The sequence below is a fragment of the Eleutherodactylus coqui genome, chromosome 1 (genome assembly GCF_035609145.1).
Source record: "Eleutherodactylus coqui strain aEleCoq1 chromosome 1, aEleCoq1.hap1, whole genome shotgun sequence".
NCBI lineage: Eukaryota > Metazoa > Chordata > Amphibia > Anura > Eleutherodactylidae > Eleutherodactylus > Eleutherodactylus coqui.
In genome coordinates this window covers 397,294,755-397,313,519 of record NC_089837.1, presented here as the reverse complement: position 1 = coordinate 397,313,519, position 18,765 = coordinate 397,294,755, and the positions used below count along the sequence as shown (strand labels likewise).

At 44.9% G+C, this 18,765-nt stretch overlaps 1 protein-coding gene across 1 annotated transcript; it reads left to right on the top strand.

Moving 5' to 3' along the window:
* The first annotated feature begins 930 nt into the window (after positions 1 to 930).
* Positions 931 to 18,493, top strand: NEPRO (nucleolus and neural progenitor protein). The gene is made up of 9 exons (XM_066580024.1): positions 931 to 1,282; positions 2,996 to 3,150; positions 5,969 to 6,045; positions 7,568 to 7,699; positions 11,213 to 11,290; positions 11,592 to 11,935; positions 13,537 to 13,598; positions 15,181 to 15,434; positions 16,964 to 18,493. The coding sequence occupies exons 1-9, from the start codon at positions 1,198 to 1,200 to the stop codon at positions 17,307 to 17,309; spliced, it is 1,533 nt and encodes a 510-aa protein (XP_066436121.1). The 5' UTR covers positions 931 to 1,197; the 3' UTR covers positions 17,310 to 18,493.
* Positions 18,494 to 18,765: the final 272 nt, after the last annotated feature.

Sequence of the window (18,765 nt, the reverse complement as noted above, 5' to 3'; positions counted from 1 at the left end):
CATCTGAACGTTCCCAAAGGAAACCATTGGTTCTAACAGCCGCAGGTTATTTACGCACGTCAGTCCCAGTGTGAGAGAGGCCGCAGTGATGGAGAAGGGCTGAACACGCGCTGGTTTACCCGAATGATTAGTGAATGAGCCAACTATGTCATTCATTGTATGCAGGCAGAAAAACCAATCGATAAGCGAACAGTTCTCGTTGGCTGCGTTTCCACTGCTGACTATGAGAGCTGCCTTAGGTCTCATGGCCGCGGCACACACCGATTGTTCATGCGGATTTCCGCAGCAGATGTACTGCGAGGCATCGAAAACTTGATTTTTTTTATTAATAGCGGCAGATGGCGGGTTTGCGTTTTTTTTCCGTGTAGAATACATCCCCACCCCCACCCCCCAGCCCTTTCCCATCTCCCTAATTGAATTTAACCTTCAAATTCGCAGTGAATCCGCAAATGTATTTGCGGACGCACTGCGGATCGTAAGCTCCCATAGGGATGAAAGGAGACCACCTGTGCGTGATCCACGGTAAAAAAGGAGCCCATCCGTGCGTGATCCATGGTAAAATGGAGCATGCTGCAATTTATTATATGCACATGGCATCCGCAAGTGAAATACAACCAAATCTGCAGGTGATAAATGAACAGTGGACGCCCCATGCTTCCCTATGGGCGGCTTCATTCACGAATTTCCCACGTGGGTGCCATGCGTGGATTTCACCAATCCTCCATGGACACTGGGCCTTAGTTTAGGGTGCGGGAAACACATGGCAGGCTCCCTTTAACAACATGGGGGTATAAACAGGCAAGAACGTAGGCTCCGCCCCCTGGTGTAAATAAAGTATCACATGACTGTGGCAATCGGACATGTTTCCATGCTGCGGTCACATGACATGCTGCGGCTGCCTGGAACTACAGTAGCGCCACACTGTACTGCAGTATCGTCAGCCCAGTTGTGCCGCGACCTATCGTGACACAAGTGTCGTAAAGCATCTGAACCCGTCGGACCGCACAATGCACGCGACTAGCCATGATAAACGTCAACGCAGGTCGCACAGATGTGACTGATCTCTGTCCGTCTGCACTGTGTGATGCCCCGCCGTCATTACATGAAGCGCCGGCTCGGCCGTGACCCGGAAGTGTTTGTAGTGCCAGCGGGGTACTTCCGGGCGGCGTGCACGTGTGGCAGGTGTAGAGCTTCAGCATGGCGCCGGAGCCCTGGAATCGCGTCCACATCCCCCGACCTGCCATCCAGTGTCAGCTAACCCTGACCCTCACCCCCGGCACAGGTGATGGAAGCCGCCGTAGTGCAGCCATGCTGGTGGAGAGTTCCAGAAAGGACCCTAATGTAATGTCCTCCCACGTGTTGTGGGGGCAGCCTGCAGTGTCCTGGCATCTGCCGCTGCGTGTGCCGGACAGACGTGAGGATGTGCTCTATGCTGTCATACCAAAAGTAATGCTGTATACTAACGTCATATACATTGCAGCTGCTATGTCCCTCCATTCATCCTGCAAACGTCTGCTGAGTTCTCTAGAAGAAGATGCACTGGACCTTCTACAACGGTGCAAGGTGTGTTGTCATTGGACAGTTGAGCAATGGAAGAACCTTCTATGGTGTGATGAATCCCAGCTCCCCATCTTCACATCAGATGGGTGTACCTGGGTGTGGAGGGTCCTAGAGGAACACCCTTTGAGTCTGTTGTGCCAGCAGTTCAGTAGAGCAGAGGTTCTGTTACAGTTTACGTGATATGGACTTGGTCCGTTGGCTGTAGCGACCAGAACCAACCATGAACACTGAGGTATACCCTGATATTCTAGACAACAATGTGCAGCCAACAATGTGGCAATGCTCTGGGAATGGTCAGCAATACTTCCAACAAGACAACATGCCTTGTGTTTTATATTGGTTTAAGGAAATGAATGTTCCATGATTGGACTGGCCTGAAAAGAATCTCAACCTGAACCCTATTGAACATCTCTGGGACTAACTGAATGTCAGGTCAGGAAATATGAACAGCGTCCTTTAAGAGAACTTGCCAGATGTTTGCAGGATGAATTGATGGAAATACCAGCTGAAGTGTATCAGATGTTAGAAAGTATTCCACGAAAAGTATCCAATGTCATTAGGACCAAAGAGCCCCAATAAGTACAGTTTCCCCAATAATAAGCCCTACCCTGATTTTCTGGGGGAGGGGGGGGGGGGCTTGAAATATAGGACCTACCCTGAAAATAAACCCTAGTCTGTCTACACAGGGGTGGGGAGGAAGCAATACTCACCTAGCAGCCGGTGTTTGGGTCATACACGCAGGGCTGTGGCACTGCTTCGGTGTCCTCCTGCACGCCGACAGCAGTTCTTCCGGGTAGCAGGCTTGAATACCCCGCCTCCAGCAAGATAATGCTTTGATTGGTTAATCCAGCGCAGCGTCAGTCACTCAGATCCGGCGCTGGAGTAACCAATCACAGCCATTCATTGAATGGCTGTGATTTGGTTACTCCAGCGCCAGCTCTGAGTGGCTGACATGGCGCTCCATTAACCAATCAAAGCATTATCTAGTTGGAGGGCGGGGTATTCAAGCCCGCTACCCGGAAGAACTGCTGTCGGCGTGCAGGAGGACCTAGAAATCTGCAGCAGTGCCGCAGGCCATCGCGAGGAATCCAAATGCTGGCTGCTAGGTGATTATTATGACACCCCCCCCCCCCTACCTCCAAAAAAAAAAGAAACTGCCTCTTTTGGGGCAAAATTTAATATAAGACAGTGTCTTTTCTTGGAAACGCGGCATTAACATATGGAGATAATTATTGCTTTTGATTCTTGCACACATGTCCGATCCCTTGAGGTAGCACAGTATATGTAGGAGTGTACAGCCCTGGTCAGCGGATGCAGGGACAGATTTTCCAGCTTACCAGACTTCTATGTTTTGGTGGTTCTGCACTTGTCTCCCCGTCTAGCTCGCTGCTCGTGGTTAGTAATGTCTATTAAACACCTCTCTCTCTCTCCCCAGGACGATGTCTGGCGGACCTCACAGATAAATGTTCAGCCGTGCTCTCGGCTCTGAAGAGTAAGACGCTGGCAGCAGAAATCGCAGTCATGGATACCATTCTATACATCAATCACAATAAGCTGAGCCGCCACAGACCTTACAGAGCTGTGAAGCAGGTAGGTGATGGTGGGATGGGTTGTAGGGGGGATTAACCCCGTAAGGACACGGCCGTTTTTGTGCTTAAAGGATGCAACGATATTTGGCAGATTTCATCTCCGTTTTTCAAAATCCATAACTTTTTTCTATTTTTCCGTTGCCATAGCCGTATAAGGGCTTGTTTTTTGCGCTGCGAACTGTAGTTTTTATTGGTGCTATTTTTGGGCACATAGACTATATTGTAAAACTTTTTTTTGATCGCAGGGAGAGAAAACGCAACAATTTTGCCATAGATTTTATTTAATTTTTTTTACAGTGTTAGGGCTTATTCACAGGAGCGTATATAAGCCGCTGTTTTCACGGCTGCCCGATATACGCTACCATCTGAGCTGTCTTCCCTCCTCCTTGCTGGCTCTTTGCCTCTCTCCCCCCTGTTTGCAATGGGAGGGGGCAAGGGTGGATCTAAGCTCCCGCCCCTTGTCCTCAGCCAGCAATGAGAGGGGGTGGGATGGTGTGGAGCTTAGCCCCGCCCTGCCTCTCAGATTGCAAACAACCAGAGGGGAGGAAAGAGGCAGAGAGCTGAGGAGGGGGAGGGAAGGCAGCTAAGATGGTAGCGTAAATCGGCCGGCTGAAATTATTTTTCCTGCAATTTTTTTTTTTTACATATAAGTCTATTTTTTTTTTCTTTTCTTTACATTATTTTTACTTACACTTTTTATGTCCCTGTAGGGGACTTGTACAATAGCACTTATGATGGCTATGATAAGGCATTGCAGGATTTCTGTCCTTATTGCCTGCACTGGCAGTGCAGGACATCTGTAGCTGGCGTCCTGTTGCCATGGCAACCCATCGGGCTTGCAGCGATTATATTGCGAGAGTCCGATGACGTCAGAGAGAGCGCGCTGCAGGGGAGGGGTTAACAGTGGGGGTTAGCTGTCCTGATGTACCCCCACTGTTGCAGCAGGAGGCCAGCTATGAGTGACAGTCTGCTCCTGCTGCTGGATAGCGCGAGATTAGAAGAGATCCTGCGCTATCTTCAGGACTTAACTGTACATCCTATTGCGCTAAGTACCCCTCTGCCAGGACGTACAGTTACGCCCTGTGGCGGAAGGGGTTAACATCCCTAGGATTGGCCACTAGCATGTGATCAGTGGGGGCTCAGGGGACTTTGGGAGCAACATGCATCACAAGGACAAAGATGGCCGTGTCTCCCTGTCTGCACCACGTGTCGCGACATGACAATTGCAAGAAAGCAAATTCTCTTGGCGTTCTTCCACGATTATGTCCCGTGCAACATTTAGTGTTTGGTCACCTGCTAAGTGTCCCTGCTGAACGACCCCATCCGGCTGCAGTGCAGACTGTCCCACTTGGATTGGGCTCTTATACAGTTCCCTGCCAATAGGAGGCTGCGATGCCACCGTGTTGTCTCCTGGCATCACTGTTCACATCCTGGGTGTCATTTTACCCCATGCCAAGCTGTTGATAAAAAAAAAAAAAAACTTGTAGTGACACAACCCCTTTAAGGTAAATCTGTTTCCATTTAACAGGGGGCATTGTAATGTACAAGCTCAATGGTCAGTCCTAGCAGCTAGCATATAACCGTCAACAGTGCAGAGATGGTGCTAACATAGAAAGCTACCTGCAATCCACATTCTGACTACTAGGTCCCCCACCGATCCCGAGCACAGAGGCTTCATGTGCTCCTGTGTGAAAGTGACAGCTTTGGATGCCTGTAAACCCCTTTTAACTGCGGTCTGTTTCCAAGGGATTACCAGCAGAATTTTGGAAGCAGCATAGGAAAAAACTGCAACCCAGTAAAACAAAGTATTCTCCATAAATGCGTCACATAAAAACGATCACATGTTAACAGCAGAATTACGCTGTAATATAAACGGTTCCATAACGTGGCGGTAATCTTTCCTTATTTTTTACCCCTCGTAAAACAAGGTTGCTTTTGGCTGGTACAATATCCATAAATACATAAGCATAAACTTACATTGTAATCTTTCTTCCGGGACAGCCGCCCTGAGGGTGCGGTACAAGCAATGCGCAATAATCATTACTGCAAGGTCAAGCCCTACATGCTCTAGTAGTCTGCATGCTGCGGTACGCGGAAGGTCCGCTGCTCTGACTATACAGTTCTACGTAAAATGCAGGATAGGCGCAGATCACTTCCACTTGTAGCACCGTTTCACAGACCTCCTAGGCTCATGCATATGGCAGCTTGTATGGTGGTATGCCCTCTACTGGATCTCTAGACAGCAGTCTGCTGTTTGTCCTGGAAGCCATCTTTCTAGGCAGTTAGACGTCTGTAATAGAATTTTATTTTTATGGCGGGTACCATCTGACTTCAATGAAAAGCATGTATAGGGACAGTAGAGCTTTATTTTATTTTTTTTAATCCCATGCCCAGCAGTTTTTTTGGTTTTTTTTGCAGTGACACAACCCCTGTAAGGTAAAATCCCACTTCAGGGTGGCTTCACACATGACGGACAAATCCACCGTGAGATCTGCATATCTCGCGTTTGGATTTTGCCATGGATTTGATGCGCAATTCACCTTTTGCAAATCTGCATTAAAGTCCTGAGGATTTTTCTTCCATGTGACCCTACATTCGCCTGTGATGTGCCGCACACCGGCCTCTTGTTGGCAGCTCCGAGCTGCTGTTTACCACTAGTTCTCTTTGCATCTCGTCTATTACACAAAAGGTTTCTGTTCGTATAAAAGCGCTAATTATGTCATTGGTGTGAATTATAACGTTCTCACTGCATCCAATGTGTTATGTAAAACAAAGTCTAAACGCTTTTTCTTTTTTTTTTTTCTTCTTGCCTCCTTCAGGTACAACAATGTGTAAAGCGCATAAAATCAATGGCCTTACAAGACTGCTTACAAGAAATGATGGATTTATGCCCAAAGTACGTTCTTATTTAGTCTGGAACAAAGTTCTGTCACTTTTGTAGTACAAAATGAACAAACAACTAATCAGTCTCTTCTGTTTCCATCTCTTATGACTGCATACTTGATAATTTGCTGAGAAGTTGGTTTTGAAAAAAGAAAAAAAAAAATCTATTATGTATTTGCTTGTAGTGCTGTGCCTGGTGACAGTTACATTAATGAGCTCTATCTAGAGGATGTCTAGAAGGGATTAACATAATGAAGCAGGCCAGCCCCCCCAAACACTCTTAAAGCCCTTTTACACGGGCTGAGAATCTCATGATTCCTGTTTGCCCAAGCAGATGAGCTGGTGACATCACCGTTAGCCGATGACATCATCCACAGCTTGTCCGCGCACAGTTCTCGTTTAGTATTTCACGTTCCTATGTGAAACGCTGTAGATCAGTCTTTAGACTGCACCATAAGTGCCCGAGCCGGCGCTAGTTTTTATGCTGGCAGAAACGGAACGACAAGTGGGAACCTCACGGTGCTCGATCGTCGTCCAGTTGTTGCCTGCACTTAAACTGAGCGATTATCTTGAATGATGATCATTCCATTTAATGGGGGATTATAGTCTTGGCTCAAGAAAATGATGTGGCCTACATTGTAGCTATTAAACCCATCGTTAACAGTTGTGTAAAATCAAGCATACAGCCATTTACACGGGACGATTATCGCTCAGAATTCATTCAAACCAACTGAATTGAGCGATAATTGTTCAGTGTAAACACAAAAAACTCTTGACCATTTGTTCAATTCCCCCGATCGCTGACTTTCAGTTAGCATAAACCTCACCGGATCCTCGCTCGGTGTAACACTCCCTGCTCGGCGCTTCACAAGATCCAGCGGTGAAGTCTGTCCGTGTAAACGCTCTGCACAAGCGCTAATGGCCTTAGCGTTGATGTCGGCTCTTGTGCAGTCATCCAATGTAAATGGGACATTACAGTTTGCCCCTATAACATCATGCTTTGTGTTCAACTAATTTTCAAACCTGCTTTCCACATTAGAGGACCTCTGGCTCTTGGGAGACCCATCATCACCTGGTATTGCCAGGGAGGCAAGTAGCCAACGCCAAGACTGGCAGAGCGCTATCTGCTCTGGCTAGTGCAGTGGAGGCTTGAATTGGAGTTCCCACACCACTAATCCATCAATATTCACCTCTGGGATGTAAAGGGATGTCAACTGGAAGTCGGGCCCCAATCGCTCAGCTCGATGCCTTACCTTCATTATCCCTTATGTGACTGAATGGATTTTTGCAGCCTTGTTTTAAAAACAAGTGAAAAGCCTTATCAAAAAGTGTATCGGGTTCAGCAGCAATAATGTTGGAATGGGATGTTCATGAGGCCGATCGTGTCCTGTTCATGAGGCCTGTTCTGTAGCGGTGTAGTGCGGATCAGTTGTATCGATGGTTTTGAGATGTTTGATATGTTTTCTTCTCCCTTCCTCTCTATATGGTGAAGTCTGTTTTATGTGACACCTGGCCTTTAATTTCATTTTGTTCAGGAAAACGGAGCTTAAACGTGCCCAGCAGTGTGCTGTCCCAAGTCAGCCGATTTTGGAGCTAGTGTCCATGAAAATCCTGGGTGCCAGCAAGTTACTGGTACGCCTCATGGAATGCTGCTGCAAGGCCTTCGCGTATCCTTCATTGCAATGTGGGGTCTGTATGATAAACGGGCATAATCCACAGATTACTTTTTTGATGTGCCAGTATACACTTGGTTGCCAATATGATTATGAATTTTTATTTTTGAACAACCTATCAAAAAATTGCCGATGGCTAATGTTTTTTTTTAATGTTTTTTTTCTTACTATGACATACCTGTTGTACTCTGTCATGTCTGGCAGCCTCCTGGCCTCTACCAGCTGGAATCCTCTAGAGCAGTATTCCCCCAACTCCTTTCCTCACGGACCCCAACAGGTCATGTTTTCAGGATATCCTATAGTAAAAACAGCTGTGGCACCGACCATAATTACATCACCTGTGCAGTACTGAGGAAATCCTGAAAACATGACCTGTTGGGGGAACTGAGGACTGGGGTTGGGGAACACTGATCTAACGTGTTCCCTGTCTGCGTCTGTATAGGGGGACAGAGTTGTCACTGTAGATGTGTGGCTCCGCCCCAGTGACTCCATCTTCATAGTATGTATTCTGAGATGCTGCAGTGTTTCAGAATAAGACATGCATGTCAGCAATGTACGTACTTGTCTCGGATTCATGTTGGCTGAGGTTTAGGTAGCAGGAAACTGGTGATAGGTTCTCAATAAATTTTTTTTTTTTCTTTTTAACATAGTTGCACTCATTTTATATTCTAAGCAAAAAACTGCCATATGCTGCCTTTTTTTTTTTTAACCTCAGTGATCCAGTGCTGCAGCTCCCGCGGTCTTTGATGGGCAGCTACCACCTACCACCATGTCTCTCAGTATGTGAGCTGTGATGCCAGCAGGTTGGTGGTTGCTGTCAGGACTGTGGGCGCTGCAGTGCTGGATTGTCTGCTGAGTATGGCTGCTGGTATTATTTTACCATAATTGCACTAATGTTTATTTTAAAAAAAATTTAAAAAATGGACAATCCCTTTAAATACCCTGAGCTGCCGTGATGAGCAGATCACTGGACAGCTTCTGTACATAATGGGTTGTCCAATATTGATTCAGCTACTGTGTACAAAGGGCAAGATGGCCTTACCCAGCACTAATGTTGCCAGCATAACACCTGGTGTTACAAAAGAATGTCATGAATTGGCGGTAATATACTGCATGTTGCACAATGAGTTGACTTGAGGTGCCTATAAAGTACTTCCATCCCTCACATGTCCTCCTGTTCTATTGTGGATGTACACTTGGTCACTGTGGATTGGAGTTCTACACAGATCAACACATAAAGATTCTTTTTAAAGCTAGACTGAGCACCAACTAAAAAAATCACTTTTATTCAGAGTATCGGTGCCCTACCCACCTCAAGCAAGATTCCCTGCTGTCTCCTGGGCTTGCTGCGAACCATTGAGTACATGGCATATGTACAGTAAGCAGGGAAGAGAATTAGTTTGAGTCAAGGTTTGTACACAATAACATGTGAAAGAGGGCGATACTTTTTATTGGTACTCTGTGTCACAAAGCCTGCAAGATAGTCTAGCCCTTAAAGGGGTATTCCCGTCTTGAACATTAATGGCATATTCTTCCTCCTTTTGGGGCCCACCTCTTTTGGGAAAGTAGGGGTCCTGGCTGCTGTCTGTATACAATTTGATACAGAGGGCTGCATGTGGCCCTCCACACTGAAGTGTATCCTCTTTACAGTCCTCCAGTAGATGAATGGAAAGAAACACTCAAACCTAGGTGGTCTACTAGCAATAATTGTCACCACTCACAGGTGAGAGTTCTTTGTGAGTGCAGCCCACAATGGCTGGAGAAGTGTACAGTACTAATATGCTGGTTTGGATGAACGGGCTTTTTTGTTAGTTTGTGGGGTTTAAGCTGAAGATGTATGCTTCAACAACGGTAAATATATAAACTATATTGCCAAGGTACTTAGGAGTACTCATGATTAGGAGTAAACGCAAGAGGCTTTTGAGTCGCACCCAAAAAAGTTGCATAAAATCAAGCACATTGTAGTAGTATGGGTCCTACTGAAGAGCTTAAAGGGGTTGTCCCGCGCCGAAATGGGTTTTTTTTTTTTTTTCAATAGCCCCCCCCGTTCGGCGCGAGACAAACCCGATGCAGGGGTTTAAAAAAAAAAAACGGATAGTACTTACCCGAATCCCCGCGCTCCGGTGACTTCTTACTTATCTTGCGAAGATGGCCGCCGGGATCTTCACCCACGGTGGACCGCAGGTCTTCTCCCATGGTGCACCGTGGGCTCTGTGCGTTCCATTGCCGATTCCAGCCTCCTGATTGGCTGGAATCGGCACACGTGACGGGGTGGAGCTACGAGGAGCAGCTCTCCAGCACGAGCGGCCCCATTCAGAAGGGAGAAGACCGGACTGCGCAAGCGCGTCTAATCGGGAGATTAGACGCTGAAATTAGACGGCTCCATGGAAACGAGGACGCTAGCAACGGAACAGGTAAGTGAATAACTTCTGTATGGCTCATAATTAATGCACAATGTATATTACAAAGTGCATTAATATGGCCATACGGAAGTGCTGAACCCCACTTGATTTCGCGGGACAACCCCTTTAACTTTTAAATGTGGCACTGTGATAGAATGCCCTCTTTGTCACAAGACAGTCCTTAAACTTTTGTCACTACCGTCACTTACAAGTGGTATTACTGTGAAGTGGAGGCGTCTGTAACAATAGCTTAGCTAGAAAGCAGTAGACCACGGAGCCGGACTGCTGAGGACTGAAGCTCAATGCTTCTCAATTCAAGTCCCCAACAAGTCATGACTTCAGGATCTCTTATAGAGTACACCAGTAGAAGTTTCTGAGGCACTGATGAGGATTATATCACCTGTACACTACTAAGAAATTCCTGAAAACATGACTTGCTGGGGGAACTTGATGAGTTGAGAAACACTGCTGTATCCACTGCGATCATTTTGCATAAACTACTACTTGGCACTAAAGTCTATTAGTACCAAGTAGCAGAGTGAACCACTGGGAGTTGTAATCAGGAAACAAACCTCCCGCTGTTTCCTGATTACTTTCGCTTTGATCTGCTGGTGGGTCTGACAGCTGATATGTTATCAGCTGTAATCAGCTCTCCCTGGCAGAACACAGCCTGTGGTCCTGCTTATCAGCTGTTCTGCTGAACAATGGTTGTCAAGCAGAACTGAAAACCGTTGTTCGGCAGAAAACTGAAAGATGGGCACATTTACACGCAACGATTATCGCTCAAAAGACTGCTTCTGAGCGATAATCGTTGTCTAAATGGGCCTTTACACTACAGGATCATCAATCCTAGATCAAGAAACAAATGCATTAACAGCGTAAGGGGGTGCATTCTCCATAGTCGGGCAGGCATAGTTGTCCTATACCTTAGTGTAATGGGGTGCTCCCAATTTTTGCTGTCAAACTAGGTACTTTGGTGCAAAATCTTTTTAAAACTGCATTGTTTTCCCGCAGCCTTCGCTATGATTTGACTGTGGCATGTGAACTCCTTTTACATATAAAATGCCTTTAGTACTCTGTATTTTTCCTTCACTGCCATAAACAGTTTATGTTTACAGCATCTGAACCTGCAGGAATTTATAGTCCTAAACTTGGTGCTGCTGGGAATGCTGAGCCGCCTATGGTGTGTATACCTATATCTATATACTGTGTGCGTCCTCTGACTGGTATTGTGTTGGGCAATGTCTGCTGTGCTATTAACTTAGTGGGATCTGTTACGAAATGTGTTTAAATCCATCTGTCGGAACAATCATGGAACATGCAAAAGTTTGACCTTTTCGAAGGCCCTAGAATGCATGTGTTATTAGGATGCGTGCGCTACAAGAATCTGATAGCGGAGCGCTACAGAAGTCCAGCGTGTCTGATTACCCCTTATACTAACTTGAAAATTGTTTGATATACTCTTCTTCTTCTTCATGTCTTAGGGTTATGTACAGGGGAATGTTAAAGCAGATCGCTGCCTTATACAGCACACACATGTCTGTGCAGAAGACCGTGTCAGACTTTCAGAAGATGCCATACTTTAAGGACTTTGTGTGGCCTGACTATCTAAAAGACCACATTGGTTCCGTTTCCCCTCATTTACTAACAACTAAAATGCAACAGCTATTGTCCAAAAAAGGTAAATCACAATTTCTAACCCAAATGTTTGACACCAGTAATTTGGTTGAAGAGGAGGAAAAGATGAGCAAAGATGATGAGGATGTACAAGAAACTGAAGAGACACTAGATGTGGGACAGCTAGTGCGAGTGCGGAAACTTAATAAAGGTAAGAATATTGGGGTCAAGTGCCACATTATTTTTTTTCATTACGATTATTTCATTAACTTAAAGGACTTGTCAACTTCTGAACTATTGATTCCCATCGATCACCTATCCTGAGGATTGGCAGTCTGCTGTTCTCTAGGCCACTGTCAGTGTATATGGAGCTGGAAGGTGACAGCTCTGTACGCTTGGTATTGGCCAGGGTTGGTATTGCAGGACCTCCACCAATCTGAGGATAGGGCACCAATACTTTTCTCCTGGAAAAGGACTTTAAGATACAGTTATTGATATAGTTCATATATTGTGACTTTAACTATGCCTCCTTTAAAAGTATGATCATGTTGCAGGTCCCGAGACCAAAAAAATACCTAGAATCCATTGGCTCCTAAGTTGAAAAATGTAGGCACCAAATGGAATTTTTGGTCATCAAGTTTGAAAACCTGAAAAATTAAGGATATATTTTGGTTTGGTTTTCAATTGTATGGCAGTATTTGCGCTTATTAATGTTTATACTGTGATGTGTCATTATTTGGGGGTAGTTTTTTTTTTTTTTTTTTCTCGATATTTTTTGTGTAGCCATTAATTTTAGTGTAAATTTGACTTTACAAACATTTTTGTGAGTTGGGGAGCATTCACACAGCGTTCCTTACTATACTGTGTGATTACATCAGAGGGGGGGGGGGTTCCTTCACCGCAGCAGAAAACAGCACTGCGACAAACTCTGAACACAACCATCCACTTGCATCATGAAACGGACACCATTTTGGAGTTTTACAGGGTTTTAGTTTTCTGTCATTTATAATATATAGTATAGCGCACTCGATGTTCTATATTAATCTTTACTTCAAATATAATGGAAACAAACCCAACCCCTAAAACTGACACCAAAGGGGGTCTGTGTCACGATGCAAATGAATGGTTCAGTTGGGTTTCGCTCTGGCGTTCTGTGACGGAACCCTCAAACAGAATTACACAGTATGTTAAACAACTTTTGAGTAAACCCTTTGTGAAGGTACCTTTGCATGGTACGACTGTTGGGCGCATAAGTTGCTTTGACGCGGGAACGCTAGTCATTCAGTGAATGGAGGTGGAGCAGGCTAGAAATCTCATCCGGCCGCCAGTCTGCATTCTCTGAATGAGCTGAAGTGAAACAACTAGTGGCTATGGAGTGATTTCTTGCTCCATGCCCTGTTGGTGGCCATGTGTACACAGGACGATTACCAAAAAGTACAGTTTCCAGTGATTATTCCATGGGACGACTTGTTGGGTGCAGATGCCTGAGAACTCGCCCTGGCGATGACTGTTCCTATGCTAGTGAATGAAGGTGGACACAAAAACCCAGTAGCCATCTGCAAATTCTTGGTCGCATTTGGGACTGTTTTAGTTGGTACATGGGGCCCTGTGTAGACATTTAATAGGCATTGGCCCAGCTCTCTAACGGTCCTCCCTAATGCCTGACAGCGGCAAAGTTTAATGGAGTGCTGGAAGTTGTAGTCCTTCGCCAGGAGAAGAGCCATAGGTTGAGGGACGCTGATTAAGATGAACAGAGAGGAGTACACTTATTTATGGTGGTCTTGCCTGTAATTATGATGTGTTCTTGTGCAGGTAAACTGGACACTTTTGATGTTAAATCATTATTTCTGCCAGCAAAGGCAAGCTGCCTACAAGTAAGTTTCAGTTGATGTTAAATAAATATATTCATTGGCAACATTCATTCTAAAAGGTATTCGGTCATCAGGTTCATACTAATCCTACGGGCAGCAAGAATCCAGGATCGGCATGCCTGCTGCTCCTATTGGATGTCTCATTCTGAAATGCTGCGACGTTTGAGAATAAGTGCACTCTGTAGATTGACATGGAGCTGAGCGTGAGTCATGGGGGCGGGCTGTGCTGGCTTCTCCCTACCTGCTGCATGTAGACTGACAGCTTTCTCACCTTTTACTTATAGGGTGCGAACTGTTTGTTTTCATGCAGGAGGGAGTTTATTCTGAAATGTCGCTGTGATTCAGAATGAAACGCCCGCAGGGTGCAACAGGCATCCCTGTCCCGGGTTCATGCGGCTGTGGTTTGGGCAACATGACCCTGATGACGGAATCCCTTTAATGTTTTTAGTAGAATATGCACCTTTCAGTAACTTTAAATACTTGCAAGTGTCTTGACCAGAGATGTAGCTGAAGGCTCACGGGCCCTGGAGGAGCAGTTCAACTTGGGCTCCCTTGTGGCCTCCACGACCTTTAAATGCTTTGCATACTTTAAGACCGGTTCACACAGGGCATGGACATTAATTACACTGTTGACCTGGCCTACTGATCCATAATGGAATCGGTATTACATGAAGATTGTACTTGCGCTACACATTTCACTCATTGTACTCCAATGAATAAGATCTAAGACTTTTCATATCTGCAATAGATGGGACGTTCTGCAGGTTTGAAAAGTCTTCTATTTATCTGCTCAATATTTTTATGCTGTATGTCAATGGGGTTTCTTAAAATGGTATTCACTCACGTGGATGTACTGCCTTGTGGAATCTATGCTGATTCTGTAACAAGTATGTAATATGGGAACCTGTCCTCTCTGCTGTTGTCCCATTGAAGCGTACAAATGCCTAGAGAGGAAGGAGCACTTGGGCTGAGTTCGGAAAAAACTTGCTGCAAATTGTGTTGCGGATTTGCAGCAGATTTAACCCTTTATATTGCAAAAGGTGTGATATGCATGGCAATTCTGAAAATCATTGTTCACCAGGTAGAGTGCCGTACACATGGGGGTAGCTGTGTTTGGTACTGCAGTTGTCTGCAGCTCAGTTTTGTTCTAATGAATGGGACTGAGCTGCAATACCAGGCACAGCCACTACTAAATGTACAGTGCCATGCCTGGTGAGTACACTGAAGATGACATGGCACTGTGCTTTCTTCAGTCAGCTGCTTCTAGTTGGCCCCAGTGATCTGCTATTGATTGCCTATCCGAAGAATAGGCTATCAATCTCAAAGTCTTGGAAAACCTTTTAACTGTAGATGTCATCTGAGCCTGCCTTTCCTTATAGTTCAATCGCAGCGTATTTGTGGGCAATAGGATAGTTCTAGACTGCAGTGAACATTTCTTTATTGCAATGCATTAAGTCCTGTCTGAATAAGATATAGAACATTTTAGTTTTCCATTATACTTTTTTATGACACTTGTAATTTTCTCATGGATGTTCTAGCTTTCGTTCTGCAGCCTGTATAGTAATGTGCTTTCTCTTCTTTTCAGGATCCTGGTTCTAAAAAGAAGTTAAATAAGTCCCAGAAAAGTCCTGGTGCGTCACAACACGGCAGAAAAAAAGCATGTGTGAAGCACTGGGTGCCTAAAATTCAGCAGGTGGAGGATTTTAAAGCTCTTTCCAAACTGCTGCTTTATGCAGTAAAATGGTGTAAAGAGAGGAAGCTGAAAGCAGCGGCCGTGTTCTTCAGGAATAGATATCTGCGATGCAACCGACTGCAGCATGCTGAGGCCTTGGGATACAGGTGTGTAAGGCTACAGCTGAGTCAGTCATCTCTAGTACATACATTCTGTAATCTATTGGGAAAAGCGGTTTGAAATTTTTTCGTTTTTGAGAGATTTATATCAAATCGCTATGAAATTACGTTTGAAGGATTTGTGGGTAACATATTGAAATAAATTCTTAACCCCATATAATAATCACAATTGTTGAGGGAACTTGTGGCTGGAAGTTACCGCTTTATGTGTATCCTGGAGCTTTCTGCAAATGAGGATAAAACAATGCCTCTACAGCGCCACCTATTGTATGGCAGCATTTTTGTGAATCGATGTCCGGCCTTTTATACAAGTATTTAAAACAATGATTGGGAATTGAAAACCAAGCCAGAATCCATACACAGACAGCTGTTTTGCGGTGTTGGCACCTCATCAGTGTGCAGCAGGAATCTGGCTTGGTTAGAGGCCTGTGGGATGGGAGGGGTATCCTAACTCCTTAAGGAGAGCACCTAGAAGGTGAGGAAGAAGACTTTTATAAGGCCATGCATGCTCCTCTGTGAAATATATACAAATAAGGAAGATGGAACAATACCTCTGCAGCGCCACCTATTGGATGACAGCCTTCCTGCAAATCATTGCCTGACCCTTTTATACAGGTCTTTGAAACAATGGCGCTGCAGAGGTATTGTTCCTTCTTCCTTATTTGCATATATTTCCCAGAGGAACATGAATGGCCTTATAAGTCTCCTCAATCACCTTCTGGGTGTCTCCACTCACGCTCTAGGTGCTCTCCTGAAGGAGTGATGATACCCCTCCCAACTGGAACTTTCTGAAACTCTAGGGCCCCCTTTGTACTCTTTGATATCTTCCACGCCGCATCTGTATAAAAAGCAGACTAGTAAGCGGCTGTCGATCTAGTCAGTATTTGCCTCGCACAGCCTATGTTACATTATATCATAGCTTTTTAGATGGATATTGTGGGTTTTGGGTATTTCGGCTATTAACATAAGGTGATAAATGTTTGGAGGCGATTCAAGCTCCCCTTGGTTATAAGACGGGGCCCAGTGGTCTGTAGTGGGGAAATTTTGTAAGAAGTGGTGAACTAGGTTGTGAGCTGCCACTCCTTACACACCTATGGAACACTTCGAACCGACCAAGTGCCTTGTAGAATGCTAATAAATGTTAATGATTGGAATTGCCAGCACCTTTTCAAGTCTCCTCAGGATAGTCCCATTTTTACAATTAGACCTAGAGACTCTTTCGCACAGTCTGAAGATCGGTCATGAACATTCTGCAGTAAAAAATAAGCATTGTCAGCAGCACATCACCCTATGTGAACAACTGGGACAATGTATGGGGGTAGGAACTAGCTTTTGTCTCCCATATAGCCACTATTGCCTGTGTAAAGGACATTTAAACTAGTGCCAAACAACGCAAATTGGCCCACTTGAAAGGGCCCAACTAACCTGCTCTGAGGTGTTTTGGTTTGTATCGACTTGTATCATTCTTCACTGCTGTCTAATTGAACTCCTTTTTATCATCAATTTTCTTTTTAAAGTTTAAAAAAGAAGCTGCAGTTTTGGAAGAAGTCCATGTGTCACAGCTTGCATCAGCCGACTCTAGGAAAAGACGATCTTAAGGGATGTTTAACAATACAAAGACTCCAGCAACCTTGGAAATGTGTGGTCGCTCATTCACAAAGGCACAGAAGAGTTAAAAGGAAGGATTTTAAAAGACCTCTGCTGCGTTCAGATCTATTTCCGGATGAGCAGAAGCCGTCGTCTGATGCCGCTCCGAGGCCTTGGACATCTGAGCTCCAGGAGTCCAGCACTACCGGAACAGACGGATGTCCTACACACGCAGATCAGGACATTGATGATATATTCTCATCTATTGGCATCTGACAGACTATTCTATGGGAAGCAATAAATGCCCAATATTGTTTACTTGGCAGCATTTATTAAATCTTGTGTAGTCAGGCATATAAAATAAGCCCCAGGTCTCAAGTGTTCCCTTTTCTTTTCAGGTTCTACATATTGGCTTCTGACTATATTGATCGGAAGTATGGAATCCTTTTTACTAGAACTGTAATATTTGTAAGCGCAACAAAAACCAAATATTGCTGCTTACAAAGGTGTACAATAAGTTAAAATCAATATCCAGAGAAGTCTATGGAACCGTAATAATGCTAATTTATTTCTGCTCCCAGACAATGAATGTGCATTAGTGTACCTGCCAGTGTAAAACCGTTGCTTCCTACAGGCGCTCTAAAGCCGAGACTCCTCCTGTTCTGTCTGACCATCGCTAAAGGCAACTATGGGAGAGTTGTTAGCGCTCTCTGAGAGCAGTTTATACTACAGCATATAGACTTCTGGCTTTTTCACCCTTGCTCATCACATCAATACGCTTTAGTCTGCAGCCGTGAGCAGTAGTATTGAGTTGCTCCTTCTTTGCTGCTAAAACAGTTTCTTCTAAGAAGCCTCTCTGCTAGATTCATGCTAAACATGTACATTTCCCACTAAAATCCCAAGAAGTTACTCTTTTTAATTTATTTATCTTCAATAGATATTTGTTTTTTTTGTTTTTGAATGTTGTGGTCGGTTACTTTTTCTTTATGACATCCTCCCTGGGCACAGCCATATTGGAGACACATACTTATTTCCTGCAAAGATAGTACAGCAGGGTGTGGACCCTGACATTGAGGGGCAGTGGACAGAAAGCTTTTTGCTAGCCTCCAGGAAGGGATATAGTTCGGCCCCCTCTTGGGGTGGGATAATCTAATCTAGGATTACAACAAGTAGTAGTAGCTCCTTTGCTCTGATAACTATGAGATGATTTTCCTCATTCTGCGTCTATCTAAATCCCCTAATATAGGATAAATTTACACATAGTAGAAATGCCCCAGAAATCGCTCACGTTTTTCAGTAGCAGCAGTGCGATAAGATCTCCAGAGATGTCATCTACACACTGCAGAAGAAAGATTCACATTGTAATTTGACTTGCAGTGTTAAAAGCGTTAACATTTTTGATGAGTGAAGAGTAGAGATGAGCGAGCCTACTCTGTAAGGCAGTTGAGCGAGCATCGCTCTTCTCAAGTAACTGCTTAGTGATCCGAGCAGGCTCGGCTGGGCTGCGGGTGGGGAGGGGGAGAGGGAGATCTCTCTCACTCTTCCTCCCGCTCCGCTCTCCTCCCGCAGCCCATCCGAGCCTGCTCAGATCACTAAGCAGTTACTGGAGAAGAGCGATGCTAGCTCGACTAACTGTCTTACTGAGTAGGCTCGCTCATCTCTAGTGAAGAGACTTATAAGGCTAGGCATGCTCCTCTAGGAAACATATGCTAGTGAACACGGGTGTTTTTTC